The 27,025-nt window shown below is 39.5% G+C and overlaps 1 protein-coding gene and 1 long non-coding RNA gene across 5 annotated transcripts in view; one reads left to right on the top strand and one right to left on the bottom strand.

Annotated features, from left to right (window-relative positions):
* LOC128420692 (uncharacterized) overlaps window positions 1–27,025 on the top strand; it is a 102,940-nt gene that overhangs the window by 2,416 nt on the left and 73,499 nt on the right. The gene's annotated exons all lie outside the window — the stretch shown is intronic.
* On the bottom strand, window positions 446–25,164 carry PDLIM3 (PDZ and LIM domain 3). 3 transcript variants are annotated; one of them, XM_053402482.1, is made up of 8 exons: window positions 24,772–25,164; window positions 17,891–18,042; window positions 15,875–15,959; window positions 10,925–11,112; window positions 5,254–5,517; window positions 3,078–3,208; window positions 1,569–1,680; window positions 446–1,007 (listed from the first exon to the last, which is right to left on the bottom strand). In XM_053402482.1, exons 1-8 carry the CDS (start codon window positions 24,862–24,864, stop codon window positions 818–820), a joined length of 1,215 nt encoding a protein of 404 aa, XP_053258457.1. In that variant the 5' UTR covers window positions 24,865–25,164; the 3' UTR covers window positions 446–817. The 3 variants fall into 3 exon arrangements, with proteins under 3 accessions (XP_053258457.1, XP_053258455.1, XP_053258456.1); XM_053402480.1 differs by lacking the exon at window positions 10,925–11,112 and adding an exon at window positions 10,173–10,240 and having other exon boundaries at window positions 24,772–25,158; XM_053402481.1 differs by lacking the exon at window positions 5,254–5,517 and having other exon boundaries at window positions 24,772–25,162.

Genomic DNA, 27,025 nt, shown 5'->3' with positions numbered 1-27,025 from the left:
ATTAGGAGGTTTAGAAAGGGTTTGAGGACTGATGTTTTTCCTTCAGGTGAAGATATAGGTTACATCAGAACATTGCAATAACAATGCCTTAGGGAGATAAAGTAGGCTACAGTCTTAACATTAAGGTATATATTCCATTTTCATACTGTCAACAGTCTTGCACTTGACTTCTCTAGACACAAGCTTAAACTTATTTTATCACAGAGTTTTCTTCCAAAAATGTATGAGATTGAAGTTATTTTTCCCTATGCAGATACAACAACTGCTAATTTGAGACATCTGCCTCTATTTCACTTCCCTTTAAAAACTTGTGATATTTGCCACCACTGCTTCTACCACCACAAGTCATATTTCTTCAGACATTATATTCCTGAATGTGTCTTCCCACTTCCACTGGATATGAAGGTAACAAACACCTGGGGAGTAAATGCTGCTGCAGAACATGTCTTTTTTAAAAAAGCCATTTAATTGCACTTGTACAGAGAAACAGAGGTACATTTTAAAAATACAGTATGGTTCTCTCACTGTAGATTACTCATAGTATTATACATGAACTCAATTTGCAAAGGATCTTAATATAGCATGTCAGATTTATAACTCATTGGATTACACTGGCAGCCATAGTGATAATGTTTTGGGAAATAATCCCATAGATACCAACATGGGCTACAAGAATGATCATCCTTCTCCCAACTTCTCCATCCTGTCTCCCTCCCTGTTTTAAAAAGCAGAATGCTGGATTGCATTCAGTCGCATTGCTGCTGTAAGCGGATAGTGCCTTATGTGAGCATGCAGGTATTTGTGTCTCTCCGGACAGCTAAGCCTTGGGATAAACAGTGACGGCTTCATATCCCTCTGGGGGCCTCATACGAGCTCGTGCATGAGCTTCACAGTATAATTGCCCCTCCACAAAGAAGTAGCCTTTCTGCTTCAGGTTGAGGTTGCAGTCAGAGCACACGAAACATTCAGGATGCCTGTACTTATCACGTGCCTTCACCACTGTGCCACTGTTGATCAAATAAAGGGGGTGAAAATAAAAGAAGTTAAAGTTCAATTATGAATATATGAAATCGGGTTTCTTAAAAATAAAAAATAAAAATAAAATATACCTAGATGCCTGCAAGCCAAAATTTGACTGATGAAAACCACTAAGTAAATTTGAGATACCCTCACCTCTGCAGCTCCTGATCATATGCTGTTACAGCCAGTCTGTACAGCATCTGTTAGGCACCCTGCTGAGGTTGAATTTCAGTGGGAGCTAAGACGAGCATGTAAAATCAAGAAGCTTCGCCAACATTTCTTTTAGAGCAACACAGGCTATGCAGACTTTATTTATAGCATTGTCCCAAACCTTATGTAACCTTTTAAAAATATGCTGCACCAACAAAATAAAACAAAATGCATAAAAATGTGTAATAAAAAATAGCTCTATAAAGAGGTATGAATGCTTTGAATTTTGTTTAACTTCATGAAAGAGAAATCACAGATACCCACCCACCACAAACTGATGTGAACTTTTCCAAAGACCTATGCCATGAATCAATTAGAAGTAAAATAAAATATCTTACACAATTCCATTTCCACACTTGTCACACAAGGGCACCTTTGGCACACTTCCCCCAGCAGCAGGTACCTTCGTTACTGGTGCTTTCACACTCCTTATAGCAGGGGCCCGACCATCTGGAGAAAAAGAAAAATATGCCACTTTTGTTTACAGGACAGGACAGAGCTCAAGGCTTCTTCTAAGTGTCTTGGGTTAAATGCAATTTAGACAGAGGAAATGGTGTAGGAGAAAAATTATTAAAAATACTCCCTTAGTGTCACATTCTCATCTGCAAAGTTACTAGATGAGATTGCTAATTAGTATTAAAACAAAATAAAAGAAAACAAGGGATTGCCTAACAAAACACATGAAGCTTGATTATTATTTTAACCATCCAAATTCTCTGGCATAATGTTGGTGATTTCCTCAATTTTTAAGCTGCAGTTGCCATGTCTACAGCCTCTCTTCCTTAGGCACATTCCGATAAACACTAGGGGGCAATCCTCATTCAACACAATTGGATTTACTTCTGAGTTATGGGACTGCTCAGTAAGTTAGTGGATTCCATTTAATCATGCAATAGATATATGCTGCTACTTTTATCTCCCTCTCTCATTTTTACTGTGAACACATGGTCTGCATATGTTTAACCCTCTTGGTTAACATTTGATATTGGTATCACTGTGCATGTTCCAGTTAGGCTTTACTTTATTTAGTGCCTTTCTTCCATTATGGAACTCAAGGTTTACAGTTCTCTATTTGAATGGCTATCAGGGGATAGCCCACTCTTTGAAGGAATATTTTATTTGAAGTGCACTCCAATCCAAGTCTCTCATCTCTATAAGAAGAGAGAACAGCAACCTTGAAGTTTCCTATCAACAGGTTGAGTAGGCACACAGGTCACCTGGTCACAGTGTTCCCCGCAATAATGAGAAGTATCTTACGTCTAGCTAAATTATTGTAATTCTTTCTTAATTCACATCTGTATATGTTAATCATGGCACGCATATTTTATGCAAGCTTGTGCCCTTTTTTTGGTGATGTCTTCCCTCTTTTTTGACAATGTGTAAGTGATGTCCTGAGTTGCCTCCTATTAAGTAATTAACAAGCCCAAAACCTGCTTAGCTTCAGCAAAGTGGCTGCATCCAGAGGCGCTGTCTTGCGTGCAAGATTGGGGGCTGGCATACATGATGTGTGAGTGATGTCATGTGCCTGGCACACGATGCATGTGCAATGTCGCACCAGCGGGAGGAGGCCGAGTGCAGCACAGTTTGGTGCTTGGCTCCTCCTGAGCATAGGAGAGGTAGTTGCAATGTGCAGCTTCCTTTCTCACGCTCAGGAGGAAGCAGCCACTGAACTGTGTCGTGCCCTGCCTCCTCCGCCCTCTCAATATCGAGGGGGTCTGGCCCCCTGCCAGCAGATATTGAGGGGGCTGAAGAAACCTCTGCCGCTAGGAGGTGGCGTGCCTGGTTGCATCATAGACATGTAATGCAATGTAAGTGAAGAGAGATGCCGTACAAAAATGGCAACTAACCAGATTCATCAGAGACCATGTCTTGGAGAATCTTAAAGGAACCAGATTGACGTGGCTTACTCGGTCCTTGCTGATCGTCATGTAGCAGCCTATACACATCAGACTGGGGCACTGCAGCTGGTACTGGGTCACTGAAAAATCAATGAGCTGTATGAGATAGTTAACCAGTAAATGTTCACTATAATTGCATTGTTTAAAACAAAAGTGGAAGGCACAGAACTAGACGAAGTCAGATCATTTTCCATTCTAGCAATGTGCAAAGGGAAATCTACACAGAAAACAAATATAAAGCTCAGAAAATGAAGTTTAGATATTTGGTTTCCTATACTTCCTTTAGGAAAGGAGGAATAACCATTTCCTCAGGTGGATACTCCCTGTGCTACTTCATAGGCTACAACAGGAATGGGGAACCTGTGGTCTTCAGTGGACAGTTCACATCATCTCTGTCCATTGGTCATGCTGATGGGAGATGGAATCCAGCACTATCTGTAGGGCGACAGGTTCCCTATTGCTGGCCTACAGCATCTAACTGGGAGCTAATAAAGCCATTGTCTAGATCAAGGATGTAGAATCTGTGACCCTTGTCACAGTGTTGCTGGGTTTCCACTCTCATCAGCCCCAGCCAACAAGGCCAGTAGTCCGGGATCACTGAACTGGAGTCCAACAATATCTGTAGTGGCACACATTCCCCATTCCTGATCTTGATAATCTCAAAAGTTTTTCCTTTATAGATGTTTGTTTTCCCCATCTTTCTACATTGTCTGCTCAAAGTAGCTTATGAAACAAAATATTAAAAAGGAATAATTGCTGTTAAAATGTCCATGTGACAAAAATAAAATCACCAGCAATCAAGAGGAATAGCAGTAAAAGCTCATAAAATGATTTAATCAAAGAGAAAAGTGTTATTTACTTGGCGTTTAACAGTGCAATCCTACATATATCTACTCAGATATATGTGTTAAAAAGGGCTTACTCTCAGATAAAGGGGCATATCCAAATACATATTTACTTACTGAATTTATATCTCAATCTTCCTTCCCAAGGAGCCCAGAGCACCAAAAGCAATTTTCATTATTTTTTACCAGTTTCCAAAGGAAATAAAAGCTTAATCACTTTAGATTTAACTCTTGATTTTTAATCATCTTCTTATAGGCAACTGGAGCATCCCACAAGAAGGGTTAAAGCTTCTATTAGTTACTAGACACAAAATACCCCTAGGGAATAATATGGCATTTCCAAGTTCATACCTGGTGAAAATGAACCCCATCAACAAAAACAACTCAAAGCTTTTTTTTACTGGAATGGTTCCCAAAAGCATGCTTGCCACTACTTGTAATATGATAAATAAATATTTAGTCCAGGAGTGCAGTATGGGTAAAGTCAGTTCACTTAATGAACACCCCAGGGAATCACTGTCCAGAAAATGTAGCTACTTTGTGAGTGCACACAAAATTCTAAAAGTTTAGAGATGGCCAATTTCCAGCAGATTAGCAGGACAATTGCTATATACTTTAATGTAAATGTAATTTATATATAGGGCAATCTATCTGAATGTCTCATTTCCTGTTGACATCAATTATGGATTCTTGTGACTGTTTATAAGCTGAGTGCTTATAGATTGAGATTTGTTATCAAGTCTCTAGTTGTCAAACTATCACAAAGTAGGAGGTGGACACATAAGGGGAGCTACATACCCATATCAAAGTAACATTTACACAAATTGTATAAAGCTATATAAAAACTTAACCAAACTTAAAACTCTTCATTTCCCTAGGAAGTCACAATATTTTCTTTCAAGCATTTGTCCCTAATTTAAACACAAGTTAGAATGCATAAAATTTTCACAAACCTAAAAACATTTATATGAAACCTAACCAAACGTCATTTTTAATCTCCCTGGTATGACACAGTGGTTCTCCTAATAATTCTCAATTTAGGCTACATTTTGTCCATCTGTATATCTTCCATAGAACATTTTCACCAAGGTGGCAGTCTTTATCCCACTGAAATTGATGACTAAATAGGCATTGACTTACGTTTTCAGAATTTCACATTGACTTTCAAATTGGCATGGTTTAGATATATTTAAAAGCCTTAACGACTAATGAAGCAACAATAATGGCAGCACTATTCATGCCTTAGAAAAAAGCTAACCATACATTGTGGCTTGGATTACCTTATTGGGGTGGCTTCCCCCAGTGCTGTAGAAACCTGCCCCTGCAGTGTTTCCATAATATTGTCATCTGAATACAATTGCATAGGTGTGTTAAACTGAGCATGTACAATCTTGACACCAGGCAGTTCCATTTCTAAAGGAATGTTGGGGGCCATCTTAGATGCAGCTTTCAATTCGGTAGGACAGATAGTGCTAACAGTGCTAACTGAAGAGGGTGTGCTACGTCCGCTGCCGCCGTCAATACCGGAAGGAGTACTGCAAACACTGTGCCAAAAACCAGTACACAAAAATACGTGATGCAAACCAGAGAGGAAAAGAAGATGAATAACAGGGAGCAGAAGTATTCTCCAGAGTGACAAAAGCGCCCAAAAGAATCAAATGCAAGAAAAAACACATTTTATGAAAGACAACTTTTGTGTATTTTTCTACTGAGTATAATCTGCCATAATTTTAAAGAGATCACAACTATTATGCAAAACTTCTAAGTTTTATAGTTTATCAAATGTTTGTCTCATACTACCTCCTTCAGCACATAATTACATCAAGGATGGCACAGGTTAATGGCCAGATTCGAACAGTAAATCAGAATCAGAAGAAATTTTGGAAGTTAAAACTTCTCTTGCCAATCGTATGTATAAAATAACAACTTTGTGAGATAATGCTGATATTTCCAGTACTGTTCTAATGCATAACTATGATGCTTGCACAGCATTGCAACAGCACTAGTGGAATCTGTTTCCTAAGAACATATTGAGGTAATGGCACCACAAGGCATCCCAAGCACCAGTATGCTAATACAGCAGGTGTAAAGATCTGTTAATTATTTAGTCTTTGATGCCACAGAAATAATCAGACGTGTCAGATTTTCTTCTTGCATTCGTTTTGGATTACAAAAGCATGCATTCTTTGTCAGTTTTTAATTTAGAGTCCTCAATTTTAAATATTCAATGGTCCAAGACACAAACTACATAGACTAGGACTGTATTAGCAGTTGACCACATATTTTTTTCTTGGTTCAGAATTGCTATGTGACACAAATCTCACTGTGGTAGGAAAAGCTGTGCCTTCTTTACCCATTTAAAAGCCATTGGAACATTACCAATAGAATCAACACATGAGAAGCTGAGAAGAAGAAGAGGAGGAGTTTGGATTTGATATCCCGCTTTATCACTACCCTTTAAGGAGTCTCAAAGCGGCTAACATTCTCCTTTCCCTTCCTCCCCCACAACAAACACTCTGTGAGGTGAGTGGGGCTGAGAGACTTCAAAGAAGTGTGACTAGCCCAAGGTCACCCAGCAGCTGCATGTGGAGGAGCGGAGACGCGAACCTGGTTCCCCAGATTATGAGTCTACCGCTCTTAACCACTACACCACACTGGCTCTCCAGTGTGGAAAAACACAAAAGGGAATGCCTAGTAGTATGAACAGGAAAGAGTTGCTCAAGTTGCTCCTAATGTATTTATTATTTATTGTTGCTATTTAATAAATTTCTATGCACAAATTCAGGTATATGTGGGGTGGACTACTTGAGTCTAATTCGAATGGGATGGGGAGTGGATTACTAGCTAAATAATGCTCAGTTGTGGCCAAGCCCTATAATAGTTATAGGGCATGATCTGCCTCCTAAGCATGGTTTACTAAGACAGATAGATGGAAACCCCCTTAATTTACAGTTAATTTAATTTGGAAGCTTAGGGGTAACTTTGAATATTGCAGGAGGCAATTGGCAAGAAATAAATGGACAACTTGTACATTTCTCCCATGGTGAGATGCCCATGGGGTGCCCATAGCAGGGAACGAGAGGTGTGTAAGTGCCCTTTTTAGTTGTTAGATGGGAACTGTGGGGAGTGAACAGACAGTTCAGCTGCACATCCTCTATTGCCAACATTACCATTTTTTAAGATATGTGAAACTACTCTAAGGATGTGGACTTATTTACCAGAAATATAACAAAAATAATTAAGTTTTAATTCTGGATAAACATGCTGTAGGACTAATATGTAAATACTACAGCAGCATAATCCTACTAAACATGTTACGTCAGAAAGAAATTATACTCTGCATGTGTGCAAAGGACTGCAGCCTTACAGAACAATCCTATGCCTCTTTCAAAAGTAAGCCCCACTGATTTCAGTGCGTATTACTGCCTCCCAGACAGTGAGGGTGTAAAATTATTGGACTGGAACCTTAATGTCCCAAATTTGGTGAACATTCACAGTGCCAAATTTTGGGAACATTGAAACCAGATTTCTGATTCATCACTTCTAGTGACTGATGGCAATCACATGTAGATTATTTGCTGCATCTACTGATACCTCTTTGAGTTTTCAGACATTCACAATATTCATTATTTGTCATCTTTCACTGAATTTCAGGTGTTTACTGTCACAAATATTATAAAGAGGGAAACATCACCCACAGCTAAATGGCAGCTTTGTCTACATAATGGATCCTTTTTCATTTAACTAACTTCCCTCAGGGATGCTATGTGGAATTTAAGTAGGACCATGTTGTCAACTGCCTTAAGAAAAGTGCATTCCTTACCATCAAAGGCAAGACAAAGAATTCCAGAAGAGCTGCGCATGTGCCAAAGCAAGTAAGAAACTTTACAGTTGCCAGATCACTCAAGCTAAATATCCATACAAGGGGATAGCCGTACAGCCACACACTGTTACTCAGAAATAAAACCAGGGTCCATGTTTGGAAAGCATGAGCAAAGCTTGTCAATAATGATGATGTTAACTCCAGAAGCTGAAGGGCACTGTTAACAGCCAGGTATTGTTAGAAGCAACAGGGCACTGCCCACGAGTGCTGCAGAAGGAGTGCATTTAGCAAAATATTTCAGATGCCCACCAGCTGATACTTTATGTTGCTATGTAAACTCAAAAATTATGCTCAGCATGGAACTATATACTCTGCAACACAACAAACTTATTCTTACAACACAACTCGGGAGATTGGCGAGGGAGGCCTTAGCTATTGCCTGTTGGCGCTGGTCCTAGGGCATACGGGGTACTGCCCCAACAACCTCAGACTGATCTCAGTCAGTCTCCCTCTGCCTGCCTGCCTTGATAATAATTTTTATTAGTTTTCAATTACAATCCAATAATAGCCTCGTTATAACAATACCAGTTTATACTACAATTACCAATACCAATCGTTCAAATACCGAATTATATAATTTAGATAAGGTGGTCCCCCGCATGCTAGAATTGATGGTTTGATGATTTTATTTATTTCTGCGTTCCAAAATCTTACTAATTTCAGTTACATTCTGGTCATAATAATAATCCCTTATATAGCAACTGCAATATTAATAACTTCTATTCGTGTTAACACATTAAATGTTTTATAAAACTACAAGTGAGGCACTCTGCCTGCCTTCTTGCCTACAAAAAGTCAGAAGGTGGTTCCACCTGTCGTCATATCTCGCTCCACCTGATGTTGGTCTCCTGGACTTCTGCCCAGCAGTCCAATTGCACACCAGCCTCTGCACCGCAATTAGTGCTTCATTAGTAGGAGTGGTGATGTGCATGCCAGCTTCTGTGGTGGCACCCTGGCTTTGAAACTCCCTGTCCCTTGAAATTGAGTTGGCAGTTACTCTAAAAAGCTCAAAACGTAGCTTTTTTAGCTAGACTTGGGGGAATGGTCACTGACATTTAGTAACTTATTTTGCTTTTATTGTGTTTTTAATGGTATTATGTATTGATGTGAACTGTATTTTACTGAATTTAACTGCTACCCACCCCTAAGATTTTCAGATGAAAGGTGATGTGCAAAACAATCTAACCAAATAAGCAAAATAGTATCATTTGCCTATGAAATAGAAAATGAGAATAAGGTAAAGGGATCCTTGACCATTAAGTCCAGTTGTGGCCGACTCTGGGGTTGCGGCGCTCATCTCGCTTTATTGGCCAAGGGAGGCGGTGTACAGCTTCCGGGTCATGTGGCCAACATGACTAAGCCGCTTCTGGCGAACCAGAGCAGCGCACGGAAATGCCATTTACCTTCCTGCCGGAGCGGTACCTATTGATCTACTTGCACTTTGACGTGCTTTCGAACTGCTAGGTTGGCAGGAGCAGGGACCGAGCAACAGGAGCTCACTCCATTGTGGGGATTCGAACTGCCAACCTTCTGAACGGCAAGTCCTAGGCTCTGTGGTTTAACCCACACTGCCACCCGCGTTGTGAGATGAGAAAATGAGAGTAATTTGTTAATGACACATTAACTGCAAAATGGTCATCTCCTGCAGGACATAAACATATGTAGCTCTCCATTTTCAACCCTCAAGTCACTTCCTCCATTGAAGAATTGTATAAGAATGATAATTAAGCATTCCATAAAGGACAGAAACATCCCTATCAAACTCTATCCCTGCTCTATTTCATCAGAGTGCCATCTTGTTCTTATCCACTGGTGTCCTTGGATGTACACTGGGTATCCTTAGCCTGTGGAGGTTCAATATGAGGTCCTTCCCTCCTTTCTCATTCTCCCTTCTAGCCCAACATCATAGTGTTGTTGTAGTTTGTTTGTATGTACGTTACTACATATTTTAAAGCCCTGTAAGTAATGTTACGTGTGATATTTCAGTTTTGATCTCTGTAATGCACCAAACAATTCTCTGATGTAGGTTCAGTTGAAATTAACCTGATTGTAGGCGCATTACTGCTTGGCAGATTGTTGTGACTTTGATCAATAATTGCACAAAAAATGTGCCCTTTCACTACTATTCTCCATGACAAATGAAACAGGCGTTTCTTTTGGCATTTGATGGCATTTGATCTCAGATTTATAGGTGCTGCAAAGCAAGCGTTTATTCATTAGAAGGCTTTACAACATACTGAAATAGCATTGTTACTGTTTTCATTAAAAAACAAAACACCATGCACCCAGTTACAGATTACACAGAGAAGTTATAACCTGCTCGGGCCTGAGACTATGAAAGGTTTGGGCCGAATGTTATGCTTGTGTTCAAAGTAGCCCAAGTCCTGGAGAAGAAGAAGAAAAGGAAATACAGGGTTGTTGTTGTTTTTAACTTAAGCAAGCATATTTGCTTCCAGAAAAGATTAGTTAACATACATGTTGTAAATTATTGAGTTGTAAGTTATATAGTAGTAACATTAATACATCTGATGTTATTGTGAGAAAAAGAGAACAATAGGAACAATCAAGCCAAAGTTAACTTTTTAGGCTACAAGCCTAAGCTCACGTGCTTTGGAATATGTCCCATTGAACACAGTGGGACTTACATATGTGTACACATAGGATGAGGCTGCACACCATTTTTATATATATTGCCTGTTGCAATCAATAAGACTTGCAGCCTGATCCTATCCATGTTTACTCAGAAGTAAGTCAAACCAATGGGGCTTGCTCCTGTGTGCATCTTGTGTGTGCATGCACATAGGATGTGCCTTCAGTATTTAGCTTTGGCTGGAATGTGCGTAATAATAATAATGTCTTGTGTAGCCAACCCCCTGAAAGAGAAATGTCTATAATATTGGTCTTGCTTATTTGAAGATTCATTTTAGAGGTAAATTTTTTGAATAACGTTTTGTATATTTTGAGCATCAGGAAAGAAAGAAAAAAGAATAGCAAGAGCTGGACTTGAGACCATGAAGCCAGTTAAACAGATGTTGCAGCAAAAGACCATCTTAGGGCATCTTACTTACTTTGCAGGTGAATTGGGGATAAGGCCCCGCAGCTGTCCATGAAGAGCATCATGTATATTGCCAGATGAATACAGCCCAATGGGAGAGTTATAGGCAGAGCTCACCACCTGTCTTTTGTTATCGAGATTTGCTGCTGCAACAAAAGGCTGGGCCCTTCTGTTGTGAGCTGTACCAATGGGCTTGAATTCCTGTGCACAACAGGCAGACAAAATACACAAAGCTACAATGCACATTAAAGCCAATAACAAGCACAATTGGCAATGCTGCTACTTATTAATAAAACACATCTTGCTGCAAACCACTAAGCAAGCATCCTGTGTTTCACCATAGAAAATATATGGAGGAGTATAGGGAGGATATATACTTATAGAAAATAACATGTCATTGCTAATTTCTGTAGAAGAAACTGTAAATTTGGCTGTGTAGCTAAATATGGCTGTAATTAGATATTACATAAGAGGTGCAGTCAATATTAGCAGCCACCTGCTGTCTTCCCCAGTAACTTCTAGTAATCCCAATATGAGTCAACTCACATTGTCATTGAAGTTTATTTGTCCCTACAAATTGCATCCAATAAAGGGACATGTTATTGGCAAAACTCTGCATTACACATGTAATGACATAGTTTGGATTGCTAGACGTTATCAGGGATTGGGGAGGGGGTTCTCTGTCTCAGATTAAATAACAGAAACCTGCAATCCTATGCATATTTAATTTGGGAGTAGGTCCCATTTAAATCAGTAGGATTTATGTTAGAGTAAACATGTTTCACATTAAACTGTGAAAGGATACTTTCAGTCAGTCTTGGACATGGATAGCTTGCCCTGGCTACAAGGCATTGGTAACTTTAAGACTTTGATTATTGAAATGCTCTCTGTGGAGTCAACATTGGGCCCAGTCTGGAAGCTCCAGCTGGTGCAAAATGCTGCAGCTGGATTGCTAGTAGGGCCAAACTACCACCAGCACATGACTCTAGTGCTTAAAAGCTTGCATTGGCTATCCATATATTACTGGGCCAGGTTCAAGGTTCTTGTATTAATTACTGCAGGATATTTATAGCCATCGAATCAAAAATTCATGTTTTTCTAGCTAGGCACATAATAGGGGCTGAAGCTCATAGAGTTTTCCTTCGGTTCTTACTAGAGAGGACTGTGAGATCACTTCCCTTTTGTGTCCTGACAGGAAGAGGTATAACTTAGTATGCTCCTCCCTTCCTGGGCACACCTTTTTTCCTTATAATACCTGTAACCTCCAGCTCAGACTCCATCTCTAAGCTAGACTTTAATGTCTCTTAGTAACTTAAATAGCATTTTAAGCCTGCCTACATTTTGCTGCTGTAACTGCTGTTCTTGAAGATGTAGACTGAGTGAGTAAATGTTATTTTAACTTTTCCAGAAAACCTATTGTGTAGTTATTATTTGAGGGGGAGGAAAAGGTGGGTAATATCAGGAAAATCCAGCCTGCCTTAAAGCACCCTGGTTTATTAATTCTAAAAGGCTAAAACTAGCTTATACAAGCTCCCTTTTAAGTGGCAAAGGAATGGCACTCTGCTGAACTCAACAATGTGAGGAAGGATAAAATCTAATAAATATATCCTCTCCTAGCCTCTAATCAATTCTCAACAATTACAAGACAACAATTGGGGTCAGATATTTTAAGGACCACTGTTTCCTTATATCCCTGCCTAATTGCTGGGGTATTTGGGGGAGTCACTGTTAGTGATCCCCCATAGCTCGCATGCACAGTTCATAACTATGCATTCAGTATTGTGGGTCCAATTCTGTGGAATATGCTCCTGGCTGGGATCAAACAGTCCGCCTCTCTGTTTAACTTCTGGTACTTCTTATTTTAGCAGGCATTTTAATGCTAAGATTTTCTGATTTTATGTTTAAACCAGATTTGTGCTGATTGAATTTTTTGTAACCTTATTGTTTACCACTTAGGATTGTTTCAACAGTAGCCTCTAATAAAATTTTGCAGGAGGGATTCAAGCACATTCCAGGAAATTTAGGTTTGTGCAATTAGTGTGGATCAAAGTACTCTAGCACAACAAAGCCATTAAAAAAAATAATCTGATTTTTTTCAGTTTGGAAAGTGATAGGTAAATAGCGTGGAATAAGCAAATGATTCACAGGATGATGTATAAACACCCTGTAAGCAAATCAAGATGAATGCTCCTTGTTGTATATCATGGTTAGGCAAACTTAGGCCCGGGGGCCGGATCCGGCTCAATTGCCTTCTAAATCCGGCCCACAGACGGTCCGGGAATCAGCGTGTTTTTACATGAGTAGAATGTGTGCTTTTTATTTAAAATGCATCTCTGGGTTGTTTGTGGGGCATAGGAATTCATATGTTTCCCCCCAAAATATAGTCCATCCCCCCACAAACTCTGAGGGACAGTGGACCGGCCCCCTGCTGAAAAAGTTTGCTGACCCCTGTTGTATATCCTCCCACAAACACATCAGAACAAATGCTCCATAAAGACCAGATATAATCTAACTTCTGCATAAGCTTTGTGCAAGCAAGTCAAGATTAATCCTAAATAAATAAGCTGTCTGGCAGAGCCCACAGCAATTTTTGAAATGAAAAGGCTAAATAGCCATTTAAATTTTTTTTAATGCATCTATTTTCCACATGTACTAATGTCTAGGCATATTTGCTTGAAAAGTCTCACAGCCACAAATCAGCTTAACCTTCAGTAAAAAAGACATGGACACATAATAGGTATATATATGTGTGTGCGTGTGTGTGCACATGCGGTAGATCAGTGTTCTAAAAGTAGACAAGACTAAACTGAAAAAGACCCAGCATATAAGCAAACACCATAGTGTGGAGTTCTAAATAGAATGCTTCCAATATCACTGAAGTCAAAGGACAAAAGTGCCACTGAAACCAAAAACCTAGATCTACAGCTTACTTAAGTGAGGCTATTCACTTGCTTGAGTCATTTTGGTTGATTTAGTAAACTAATCTTTAAATAGTGTGGGCACACCTGGCATTGAAATATCTTGTAAACTCAGCCACGTGTTTCAGCTGTGCACATTCTGTAGCTAAAAGCAAATGCAGCAAACCCATAGCATGCCATATTTAGCACATCAGCATCCTAACAATAAAATCTGCAGTTGTATTTTTTTATTCAAACACCCACCCTTCGTCCACATAGCTGAGAAAATATGCTTAAAAATATGTGAGAAATACGGTACTTGTTAATATCTCAAAAGCCAGACAGGTTGAGCAAGATTTCCACTTGTTTGGTATATCAACCTAATGGGATGGTTGATAAATGCAAAGGTTTATACTATCATTGGGGCTTTCTTCCAAGTAAATGTGCTTGTGGAATCAAGGTACATTTCTAAGAATGCAAGTAAATCCTATATAGTCAGAAACCATGTTATATGTAGATTAACTTTGATAAATATATCATCAACTAGTTTTTAACTGGGATTAGTTTACAGATGGAAGTGCAGAAAGAGTACATATTATAACAACATCATATTTGTAATGTCTTACTGTAAAAGTATATCATTGCTGCAATGAGTTTGAGTTAATTTTAGTTTCTAGAAATATCACCATGTGCACAAAGTGTAAATGGCAAAGCAAGCAACAGAAAAAATAACAGTCCAGCTTTTGCATTTATCATATGAATAAACCTCTAAAATTTGTCTGATAAATTCACTGAGAACTCAAGACCAAATTTAAATAGTAATCACTGCACATAATTTATAAGTCCCAACAAAGATGTTAGGGGCATAATCACACAGATAGCTCTAAATGGTGGACATCTTTTGAATTTTACAAGCATCAGAAGAGTATTTTCAAACAAACCAGTTGGCCTATTTATCAGGATGGCATTGTATAGGTTAAAATGTGTGGTTTGAAAAGACCATTTTCAGCATTGTAAAATGAATTCAGTATTTTTGATGTTGACATATTTTTTTACTGAGATTTCAAACAATGCAGTATTTCTATTATGCGTGCCTTAGTTTCCAAATATTATTACTATTCAAGCTCACGGTGTGGTGTGCCCCTAACAGATATCACAAGTTACTTCAGATCAGTTCATCTAGAATAATGACTACCCGAATGGGTAATCTGTTTAGTGTCACACACTAACTAACCATAAGCATGCATTGTTAAGAAAATTACATCAGTGTTACATCCAGGGTGGCTGTAAATCAACTAGGCTGAGGATACAGTAGAGGGTTTCTGCCTGACCAAGGAAGATAAGACTCCCTAAGAATTCTAAGACTTAAAAATTTCAATTTGGGGACACATCCACATTATACATTTAAAGTACTACTATACCACGAACAGTCATGGCTTCTCCCAAATAATTCTGGCAATTGTAGCTTGTTAAGGCTGCTGAGAATTGTTAGGAGACCCTTGTTCTCCCCACAGAGCTACAATTCCCAGTGTGGTTTAACAATAAGTCCCTCTTCCCAGGAAACTGGGAATTGTAGCCCTGTGAGGGCAGGGGGTCACCGAACAATTCTCAGCCTCCTTAACAAACTACAATTCATAGGATTCTCTGGGAGAAGCCATGGCTGTTCAAGTGATATACAGAAATAGTGCTTTAAATGTATGGTGCGGATGTGGCCTGGGTTAAGACAGTAGACTTATTTGGATTAGGTGTGATATTCAGGTGAGTGAGGGTGGGTAAATTTAACCAGGGGTCCTTGGGACCTTTCTCTAGAAGCTGTTTTCAGTGTCTGGACTCGGCTCTGGAACATGTGAGGTATTAAGAATTTAATGGCTCAAGATCATGTCCAGAACAGATGTAAGAATCTTACAGCTTCCAATGGTTTTTCATACAAAAGTATAGGGATTTACTGCTTTAAGATATCATATGTTTAACAGGAGGTTAACTAGATGTTGGGAAACATAATAAAGATGTAAGTAAGCTGCTGCAAAATACAATGGGAATGCCGCTGATTTAAAGTGATTTGCTACCTGTGGTTCAGCTTCCAAGTTTACTTTGAATGGATGTGGACTACCATCTTCTGTTATTTGCGGAGACCACATTCTTGTTTCTGCCCTGTAGGGTGAAAAATGAAGAATCCTTAATATAGCACATCTGCATTCAATGTGTTATGCAATCCTAAAGCCCCCAAAGCTTTTGTCTCCCTTTTATCACAACATGAAAACTTAACTTTTAAATAAGTTAACTGTTTATTTGTATATTAAATCTTATGAAAAGTAGACAATACTGAATTGGTAACTAAAGAAAAATAGGACAGTGGTCCTTTAGTTTTTGTTGAGCAGGGAAAATTTCAGATAATGCTTGTAAGCTTACTTGTGGCAAAAGAAAGATAAGAGGAATTGTGAAAGTCTAAGGATGCTTCCAAATGGGGGTTTAATATTGCAAATAGGTCATTGGCAACAAGTTATGTCAACTTAACAGAATTATCTCATACAGGGTAAATCGAAATTAAATGTGGGTGGGATACAAGCTGGCATTTTGAAATCAATGTGTATGGCTGCTGTGAAAAACTTTGCCTAAGCAGCACTGATCCCCCAATAAATATCTATCTGGGAGTACCCCATAGCAATACAGGCAGGAGTGACTTGCTGGGTGGGGTGGAGCCACTATACCAGCTTCCTAGCAGATGGGCTGCTGTTGCTTACTCAGAGGGAGAGGAGGGGAGAGGCAGTGGGGATGTTGGCACTAATCTGCTGGTGTGTTTGCACCACACCAACCTCCCCACTGCCTTGTCCCTCCCGTAAGCAACAGCAACACACCTACCAGGAAGCTAGCAAAGTGGCTGCATCCCAACTGGTGAGCCACTTCTGAATCCAAAGTGTGTGTTTTTAAACAAAACATAAAATGGATACAATCAACCTGTTTTGGGTTTTTTTTAAAAGAAAAGGTTGTGCTTGGTAAGAATGTGTACAGTGGAAAAGCTGAAGCATGTAAGGACAATGGTAACATCAAGAATAGAATGGGTGGGCTATATCTTACAATGCAGTTAGGCGAAATGCAAACTTTTGCCCTTTACTTCAAATTGAGCTGGGATTTAGAATTTGGTTGCTTTGGTGTCTGTGAGAAGAAGCAATGCCCCAAGTTTCCATGGACAATAGCATACTGGAATTTGAACCAGCAGCCTTGGGCCTGGAGACAACTTTCCTTATACCTCAGAGTCATACTCCCTTGCTGAATTCCTTGTTATCTTATCCAGCTACTGTCTCCAGCTTCTGCAGTCTCACACTCCTCTTGTTGAGTCTTGCAGGGCCCAGACTAACTAAACATTGCCCAATCCAATTCCAGCTCACTCTTGAGCAGCAGGTTATTCTGTGCTCATGCTTTCTCCCTGTCCTTACTTTGTTTGCTTCTGCCTGATTGGCCCCTTGACTAGCATTTATTGCTCTCAAATTACCCACTGATGGGTGGCCTGGGAGACAGCCTCATTCCATTGTGTGCCTACCCTTCAAGGCCAAACAGAGTACTATTTTGTTTCGAACCTGTAAGGAGCAGTGCTGTTTATCAGTGGGACTATTTAGTAGAAAATAGTCTGAGAAGCTGCATAAGATATATTACGCCAAGGGAAACAGGACTAGGATTTGTCATGGCAATCTTGCCACATTATCATGCCAAGAACATCTAAATCTAGGATGTTGGGCCCAGAAATCTATTGGATCCATGGCTATGAATGTTTGTAATCATCAGATAATGGCAAACTTTAATTTAGATGGGAAACATTGAATCCATTACAGTGGTACCTCGGGTTAAGAACTTAATTCGTTCCGGAGGTCCGTTCTTAACCTGAAACTGTTCTTAACCTGAGGTACCACTTTAGTTAATGGGGCCTTCCGCTGCCGCTGCGCCACCACCGCACGATTTCTGTTCTCATCCTGAAGCAAAGTTCTTAACCCGAGGTACTATTTCTGGGTTAGTGGAGTCTGTAAGCTGAAGTGTCTGTAACCCAAGGTAGCACTGTATTGTACTCCAAGCATATGGCAAAATCTTACCTCTCAATTTTCAGACAGAGCTGGTGTGACGCTGCTTTAATTCTCTCTTGTGCATCATTGTGAGTCATGTTCTCTGTGCCATAGCCATCAATAGCTATAATGATGTCACCAGGGCACAAATTGGCTTGTGAAGCTTTGCTTCCTGGAGTGATCTGAAAGAAACACAAGATGTTTCTTTTAATTGATAAGTAGACCTGTTTCCACCTAAGAAGTTGTATTGATTTCAGTGCAACTTATTTTGACACAAATAAGGGAGGTGGTGGAACTTCACTTAATTTCAAGTATGAGCTGTAGTTGATCTGTGACTCATTGTGACAGGCATGTAAGCATTAGCTTCTATTTTTAATTATTATTTTGGTGCTAGCTGATATTTTAGCATTTATTTATTTATTTCATAAAATTTATACACTGTTGATTATAGAAAAAACAAAGCTGTTTACAAAAAAACTCAATAAAATTATATGGCAATAGTTTAAAACATGTGAAGAGTTAAAATACTAAAACAAGCTTATGTTCAGAAGAGTTTTGGCGCTGCCAGTGAGGACAGATAACTGTCACCTACATTATGTTGCATGACATGGAATGTGCAGCAAGGGACCATGAGTCAACAAGTCTATCTTCAATGGTAATATAGATTTCTCAGTGTTTTATGGGAATTATAATGCCATTGTTTAGCAGTATGGCTGTATAAAACAGAAACTTGCTCTCTAATATTTTCATTATTTGCTTTGCATATGGATGGGGTGATGATGGTTGGCACACAGGTTATATAATTTGTTGTGCTTTATCCAGTTTTATGCATGTAACAGGTTTTGTGGTTGGCTTAATACTTTTGAAATTTGTCATAATTACAAAATAGAGGAAATAGCAAACATTGCTCACTCAAGTCTGGTGTGGGTGATGGTTGCGGCCTGGCAACCTTGTGCCTAGTTTCTGCCATGAACCACTCCTTCCTATTGGTTTCTACACCTCTCCTTGTGAAAGAGAATGTTAAACTGCACAAGCCTTTTCTAGAAGGCTGAAGAATTCCAGAAATATTTCTCTCTTCAAAAAATACCAGACATGAAGTATGTCTGATACAGAGTTTAGCAAGTGATATATTGGCTTGAGCAAATGCTAAGGGTTTTGGAAGTTCCAGACCTGATCTCCTCCTCAGCACATTCCAGTGTTGCACAGTGGTAAGAGTGTCAGGCTAGAAGCTGGGAGTCCAGGGTTTAAATCTCCACTTAGCCATGGAGTCCACTGGGTGACCTTAAGCCAATCACTATTTCTCAGTCTTACCTACCACACAGGGCTGTTGTGAGGATAAAATGGAGAGGAGGAGAAGCATGTACACCACCTTGAACTCCTTGGTGGAAAGGTGGGATTCTAATTGTAGCAAGAAATAAAGATTTCAGACAACTGAAATGGTTTCCAAACTTTTGTGGCATTGTCACAAAGTGACCAAACAGAGAATATAGTCTCACTTTGGGGATTTATTTTTTTAAATTATAATTTTGCCATTGAGAACACTTAGGGGTAATTTCTGGTATGTTGCAGTTTCAGTACAATGCCATGCACAGCACAGGGCATTTAGAAATCTCATCTGGTGCAGCCTTCCCTAGAATGTACCAGTTAACACTTCAGATAGGAGATTCCTTGTCTACATAATTCGCCCTTCGTATGTGAAAAGCTAGTGTGACTGAAAAAGCTTCTGATGTGCTAAAAAATTTTATGCATACCCATGTTGGATTTCTACCTGTCATGCCATTAGTGCTCACCAGCCCTACTAGGGAATAAAAGTTGTCTGCCTTACTAATGTGTGGTTCTTACTGATGTGTGTATCCTGGTTCTCAAAAGAGAGAGAGAGCTATTGCTTGGAAGCATCATTGCTTGATAAAACTTTTTTTGTGAAACATGACAATATTGTAATCTACTTGTCAATTGCCTAATCTGTAAATCCAGCTTCTCACAGTTATTAGACAAGGAAATATTTTGCTTCTTGCATTGATGTGCTTAACTGTCTCTTAGCATGCTTTGATTAATCCACAAACTGCTCTTTTTGCCTTAGTTGCATTTATTTTGGTGGCCTTCAAGCAAGCAGTGCAGTATGTTGACGATTGGGCTGCAGTTCAATCCACTTCTATACTTAGCTTGTCTGGATTATCTGCCCTGAGGTTTTACATTTGCTTGAAACCTTCCAGAGGGTTGTCTTACTGTATTTGGTTTGGGTAACCACAGATAGCTTTTTGATTATGACATCACTTCTCTAGATAAACAGGTGGTAGTAGCCCCTTCTGTCTCTCCCTTGTGAAGTCTTTACCTGATTGACTAGGTTACTCTGTTTTGCTATGGTCTGTTTAAAACTCTACGCTACTAGAAAATCAATTCCAAAAAGATTTATTGCTTAATTTGAAAGCTATTTTTGAATGATCATGCTGTCTTGTCACAAATTGATGGGAAATCGGCATAGCTAAAGAATTTTTTTTAAAAAATATGTACATCTTCATCTTGAAAAACATAGATCTGTCCTGTATCATTTTCCTAAGGATTCAGTACAATTCTCTTAAAATGATAGCCTGAGCCACTAGGAAATAAGTCCCTCATCCGTAAATACCTTTACTTAGAAAAGTCCAATAAGTTGTCATTAAAAGCTCCCGATAGTGAAAAGTTAAAACTATACAATGTATGGTAGACACTATTGCCTTGATGCAATTATTCTTTGAAGGTGTGGCTCCCTTTAATGTGTACAACATGGGGAGCCTGCAGCCCTCCAGATGTTGTTGAGCTATAACTTCAGTCAGCCCCACCTTGTAGCCAAAGACCTGGAATGACAGGAACTGCATCTTCTGAAGGGCTGCAGGTTCCTTGTCCATGGTATACATGGATCCCACTCAATCTTCAGGTGTTCCAGCACTCACTTCAAATAAGGGTTCAGTTCTGGATGTGCAAAGGGATGCAGTTCTGGATGTGCAAAGGGATACACTTCCATTGAAGTGTATAGGGAAAGTCTGATTATCCAGGAGCTCAACTTCATTTACCGGTATTTGGAGTGCATGCAGACATTCAACCTGAGATAAATGTATTCTTAAAACTGTAACTGTGGCTGTGTTCACACTTCCATTTACTGTGCACTTACTGTGTTTCCACTGTTCAGTTTTAAATTTGTGTTCACACAGTGTTATCAAAAATGCATATGTATCCTGTACTTTGTTATAAAATGCTACGGTTTGGTGTTTTGTTTCTCAAACAAAATAATTTGACTCCCATGTATATTTCCTATGGTTTGCACATGGATAGTTCAAGATACCCTCAAGCCAGTTACCTTAAAAATGGTTAACCTAAGCTGCTTTAGGGCCATTGATTTTAGAACTTGCTCTGATAAATCCATATCTTTTGGATCAAGGAGTTAAGGTTATATTGAACTGATTTAAAGTATTCCGGGGCTTGGGCCCGCACTTTAGAGATCCATTTCTAAATACTGAACTGCTACATATAAATGAGAAAAAGAATCAAAGTAGTTGACATATGTTAACATCAAACAGATGTACCAGTAAAACTCAAGGCATCCGTCTTCACATTTGTCTTTTTATGTAAACACGCCTTGCAGTGCGGAGCAGTAGGCCTTGAAACAGACAGTTAATGAGTCTTGTTCAGCAGCTCCCAAAGCTACTTGTCTCACAGTGACTCAGATAATACCAAACAATTTACTTCTCAGTAATTAGGTATAAATGCAGCTCCTCTTTTGTTAATAGAACTTTAAACTTGACTGAGCTTATTGTAAACAAATGCAGGCAAGAAGCCTAGCGTTACTAAAATACTTTTCTTGAGAGATAATGGAAAGTCCTTCCCTCTTATAATGCCATAAAAGGCAATAGGAGTCCAAAAACTCCACAGTGTCTTCTATTGTTTTTAAGCTCAGACATTGTTTCCCTTTCTCCAGTGTGTCCATGTCAGATGCCATAAGCATGCACCACGTCAGCTTACATGTGCTTTGTGCATTTTATGAAGGTTAAACACTCAGAGTGCATGGAGTTCTGGTGAAACAAACTACTCTTTGTTTACGGTACTAGCTAGCTGTGTTGGTTTTTCTTTAAGTGCCTAAATTTAGTACCTTAACTCTAACAAGAGTTCTCATTTGAAATACTGTTAAGTCAGCAATAATTCTTCAACTCCTTACACTGGCATTTTTTATTTGTGTAGTTGTACTTTTTCAATCAGACAACAAATTTGAGAGGATAATACGTTTAGATATTCTCATTCTGCAAGGAATACTAGCTGTATCTGTAGCATCCGGTGAAACTGAAGTTGTTTGTAAAAAGTGATATTGAAAGTATATATCATGGAATTTTTAACACTTAAAGGGCACGATCTGCTCTGTAAGGCTATGATCCAGTGCGTAGTTATTTGTGAGTAATCACCACTGAATGCAATGGGAATCTATTATGAGTAAGCCAACAAAGGGCTGTACTGTTAACCACTTTTCAAAGATCTATTAATGTCAGTTAAGGATGTGCCTGTCATTTCAATTGACCTCAGTGAGATTTAGCAGGAGCATTTTTATTTTTGTTATTTATTTCAAATATTTATCCTATCTTTCAGTCCGTAGAGGTCTTCAAGGTTGTGGCCAATTAATTCCACTTGTGCATGCAGTAAAATGCATGCAGTAAAATGAAATAAATGAGAGAGGTGTTGAAATCACAGTTCTTGCATAAGGCATTGGCACTGACTTTATTTGATCAGCATTATAAAGTAATGGAAAATGCAGAAATGTGAATTCCAAAATTAGATCTCACAGTTTTTGTCCACAATGGCAACATTCCACATCCTTGTGCATGTTGCCTCAGGATAAATATATGGAGTGGCTGTGCATGTTTGGGCAAAAATGTATATCAATCTGGATGGCTCAACAAGGATTTATGCTCCTGTAAAGGACGTTGTGTACAGATGGCGTGGCCTTGAAATAGTTTGTTGCTAATGAATCAATCCTAAAACTATCACCTCTTTGCTCATTTTTGAGGTCAGCAAAGTAACCCCAACTGATTCAGTATGAAGACTCTCTGAGTTAGCATTGTAATATACATGTTAAGTTGCTCCTAGATGAACTCAATAAAATTACTAACCTGATTTGCTTTAGGGAAGTATATCCCACTTGTCAACAAGTTCCCAGTTACAAACCAACAGGGTGAGTGTGTAATCATTTTGAAAAATATCTGAAGAAAGCACTCAGAAATGTCTACATTTGATCCTTCAGTTGTCCCCTTATTAGGCACAACTAATTACATCATTACCCCACTCTCCCCGTGAACTCTCATTATGCTGATTTTGTGTGAACTTACCCTAAATGTGAAAATGAATATGTATAGCTCCTTTCCCCAAGAAGGTATCCTGCAAATTCCTTTTGTACAACTTAGTTAAACTAGTTAACTGACACCCAGCTGTGTTGTTGTATTGAGATGCACATCTGGAGTGGCTTGAGGAGGTGATGAAATGGAAAAGCAGTGGGCTAGAAAAGGATTGTGCCCCCTTGCTTCTCTACCTCAAATTTCTGACTCCTTGAGTTTCTTTTCACTAGAATAAGTAGCATAAGGGTTTCAGTCGAAGAGTTTGCATGATGTTCCGTTCTTTATATGTGCCATCTTTGTGCTTGAACAGGGAAGACAACATCCTTTTTAATTTTCAAGTCATGTGCACATTGGAGTTCCAGTTAGGTGAAGTGAAGTGGGTGGCTGTGTACCTCTCAGTTTGAAAGCAAAACAGCACAACCAAAAATAAGGAGGTGGTTTCTATAAACTTGAGGGAGCCCTGGGTAGATTGAAGTACTGTATGCAAGTTTGTAAATTAAAAGAAAACCCCCAAAATGGTCCAAGAAGAACCTGTGAGTTTCCAGGACATACAGAATATGATACTAGTTGAGCCTATATGGAGAAAGCAAGAACAGACACATCCTATTTCATCAGAGATGGAAGTTCTAGGTTCACATTAATGCTATGGTTAGGAACTCCTGTATTTGCTGCTACATTTTGCTTTTTTTGAGGAGGAAACTCAAGTATGCAAAAAATTGAATTTATCCATTGCTTTCTACAGGTTTCTCTCATTTCTGTCCACAGGGGAGGTGGGAGGAAGACTCTGAAAGCAGTGGAGGGGTGAATAATCAAGATATTACAGGAGGAAGCAAAGGAAAAGAAGACACATTCTCCAGTTCCTTAGTCTCCAAACCCTGACTCCCCTTCATGTAGAAACAAAATGCTCAAGTTTGGGGCTGGCAGTCAGACCCAAGCTTAAGCTCTCTAGCAGCATTTATGGGGAGGGGGCAGGGGTGGAAAAGGTGTACTTCCACCTTCTCCTAAGCAGTTCTATAAATGCCCTGGTCCAGGTTGTCTGAAGCTAAGCGGTGGGGGGTGGGGGCACTGCACTGCAAAATTGTGTTGCAAATTTGGCCCTATTCCAAATCCCACTGGATTCAATGGGGTCACAGGTAAGCGGATTACAGGACTGCAGTCCAGTGAATCCTGTGTCCCCTTACCTGAGAGTGATTCCATTGAATTGAGTGGTTTTCTTCTTCTAAAGAGACATATCTAGGATTGCACTGGTAACCATTCATGTGGTTGGGTAGATGAATACTACATCAGAGTAAGGGGTGCATGGGAAGAAATAGCAGTGTCAAGTCTGCTCACTCTTCTTGACAAGCATATTAAAAGAAACCCTTCAACCATTGATTGCACAGTGCAAAATTAACAACCACCTGTGTTGTGTTCTTTAAAAATACAAAGCATTCAGCAAAGCATGTCTTGTCTGAGGATGAGCAAGACACCATCACCTCCTGCAGACTCCACACTTCCACAACTTCAAGGATGCCATTGTAAGAAAAAGAAAAGAAAAGAAAAGGGAAAAGGACATACCCTGGATATGATTAACGGCTGCTTAAAATCTATCCCTCCTGTCAGCCTGAAGCCCCAAGGCGCCGGTCCTGGGAGGACAACGTTCTGTGGCATTTTTCAGCAATTTTCTGAGGGTATCTTTAATGGTTCCCTTTTCTTCTTCCTCCTCCCTAGATCTCTGTAAGAAAGGGTTCCTGTCAGCTTAGCGGTGGTTCCTTGGACTGAGCAGTAGAGCCTCTCTCCAGCACGCCTCAGAGGTTTTTGCTTTCCAGCTGCTGTATATCACCCCTTTATCTCTGCTCCTCAGTGACGTCAGCAGTCCCAGGCTGTCTCAGAGGGGGGAGCAGTACCAACTTTGGTAAACTAAAACCTGGACACTGCTCTGTGGACTTTACAACTCCCAAGCAGCTTATTAGCTGTTTCCCAGGAGTCTCCCAAGCCTGCACTCAGTGGCGCTTCGGGTTACAGCCTCCTGTTGGCCTCTTAAAACTGGCCGGCTTCCTTTTTGATGATGTGGTGATTGAATTGTGCATCTCTTGACCACCGAATCTGTGCTCTCTAACTCTCTGGCTGTCCTGCCAGTCAATTAATACGCACCTCAGAATGAATAAATACATAGTCTTCCTTAGTTTGCCTCTGCCTCTGCCTCCCCTCCCCTCTTCTCCCTTGATTCCTATGTGCTGAATTTTGGTTAAGTTATTCAGGAAAAGTCCCTGTTCCCTTGTAAATTCATCATGCATATTGATGGCACTTTATAATAATTAAAAATGGCAAGATATTTATTTTATATAAATAATTGGTTTGCAAAAGACACAGTTTGCCAAGCACTCATTTCCCTGCTATTCACTTCCCACATCATCTCTTTTCTTCATATTACCGTAATATTTAAAATTGCTACTATAAGATTTATTCATGAATTCATTTTATTTCTTAGTGTGTTTGTCCTGCCTTTTGGCCAAGAGAAAAGGCTGAATTTCACACAGTTTGCATTCTGTTTTTCCCCCAAACAACTCAGGGTGTCATATTCTGTTTTCACAACAACCCTGTGAGGTGGATTGTATGACAAGAGTGCCCAAGGCCATGCAGTGACCTTCAGAGCTGCAAAGGGATTTGAATTCAGGCATCCCCAATTCATGCTCTGGATGCCGTTGACGTGATTTGGTGTAATGTAAAGGTTTGATTTCCCCCCCTCTTCATGATGAAGGTTTTTTTTGCCAACATGGTTACCATCACAGAACAAAATTGCAAAGCAGGTGAGGAAGGCATTTACAATGAAGCACTCATGGCCTGCTCAAGACATTTTGCAGCCCAAGGCAGAATAGCAAATAGTGCTCTCCCTAAGGGTATGTTCACATTAGCAGTTCTAAATGTAGCAAATATATTTCCCCCCCTGTGTTTCAAGCCATATTTGCATGGTGTTCGCATCAGAGATGGGGCAGGAATGTCTTCACCAAGCATGCACAATCTTTTAAGTTTTCCCTTGTAACCTGCTTGAATTCCCAATTAATGAAGCTGTTCACACCATTCTGAAGTACTAAGTGAATGCTGTTAGTTTTCTGCTTGGATGGAAGGTGGTCTCTTAGAAGTAACACATGAATCAGCAGTATTTGACAGGAAACTTGAGGATTGATATGGATTGTGGCTAACAGGTGAATGTGGCTTCAAAAACTAGCAGTAGGAGCATCCTGGATGTGGAATATGTAGTGATGCAGACATACCCTAAATCAAGGTGCAGAATATTATTATTTATTATTGATTACATTTGTTGGTGTCTTTATCTTGCCCAGGGCAACCCAAAGCATATCAAAGGCTGGCCAGGTTATTTTGGCACTTGAAACAGAAAATCCCACATGTGCTTCTTGATGGAAATAAAAATACAACAATAATAGATGAAATAACTGACAATATGCTATCCTTCCATGACATCCAAGATGAGCTGCCTGAAGCACTTGATGAGGATCTGTTACTTTTTGGGAGTTAATGAATTACAGTTCATGATGGGTAGGGCTGTAAATTAGTAGTTAATTACTTGTGTTACTTGGAGGGAGGTATCACGTTTAATCCCTGAAGTGAGACATGATCATATGACTTTGGAATTAGGCTTGATGGTACCTATAGAAACTATTGGGCTAAACGATTGCTTGGTTTGATTTGATTATAATTTACCTTCCCAGCACATAGCATCAGAATCTGTGTGCAGACAGACCAGAGTTTGGTTTCTCAAAAGTATTTTGAATCCATTTTTAAAATTTACATAGCTGTTTGTCGCAAGGCT

This window comes from Podarcis raffonei, chromosome 9 (genome assembly GCF_027172205.1).
Source record: "Podarcis raffonei isolate rPodRaf1 chromosome 9, rPodRaf1.pri, whole genome shotgun sequence".
In the NCBI taxonomy this organism is placed as follows: Eukaryota; Metazoa; Chordata; class Lepidosauria; order Squamata; family Lacertidae; genus Podarcis; species Podarcis raffonei.
The sequence above is the reverse complement of the archived record's forward strand: the minus strand, read 5'-3'. Positions and strand labels throughout refer to the sequence as shown.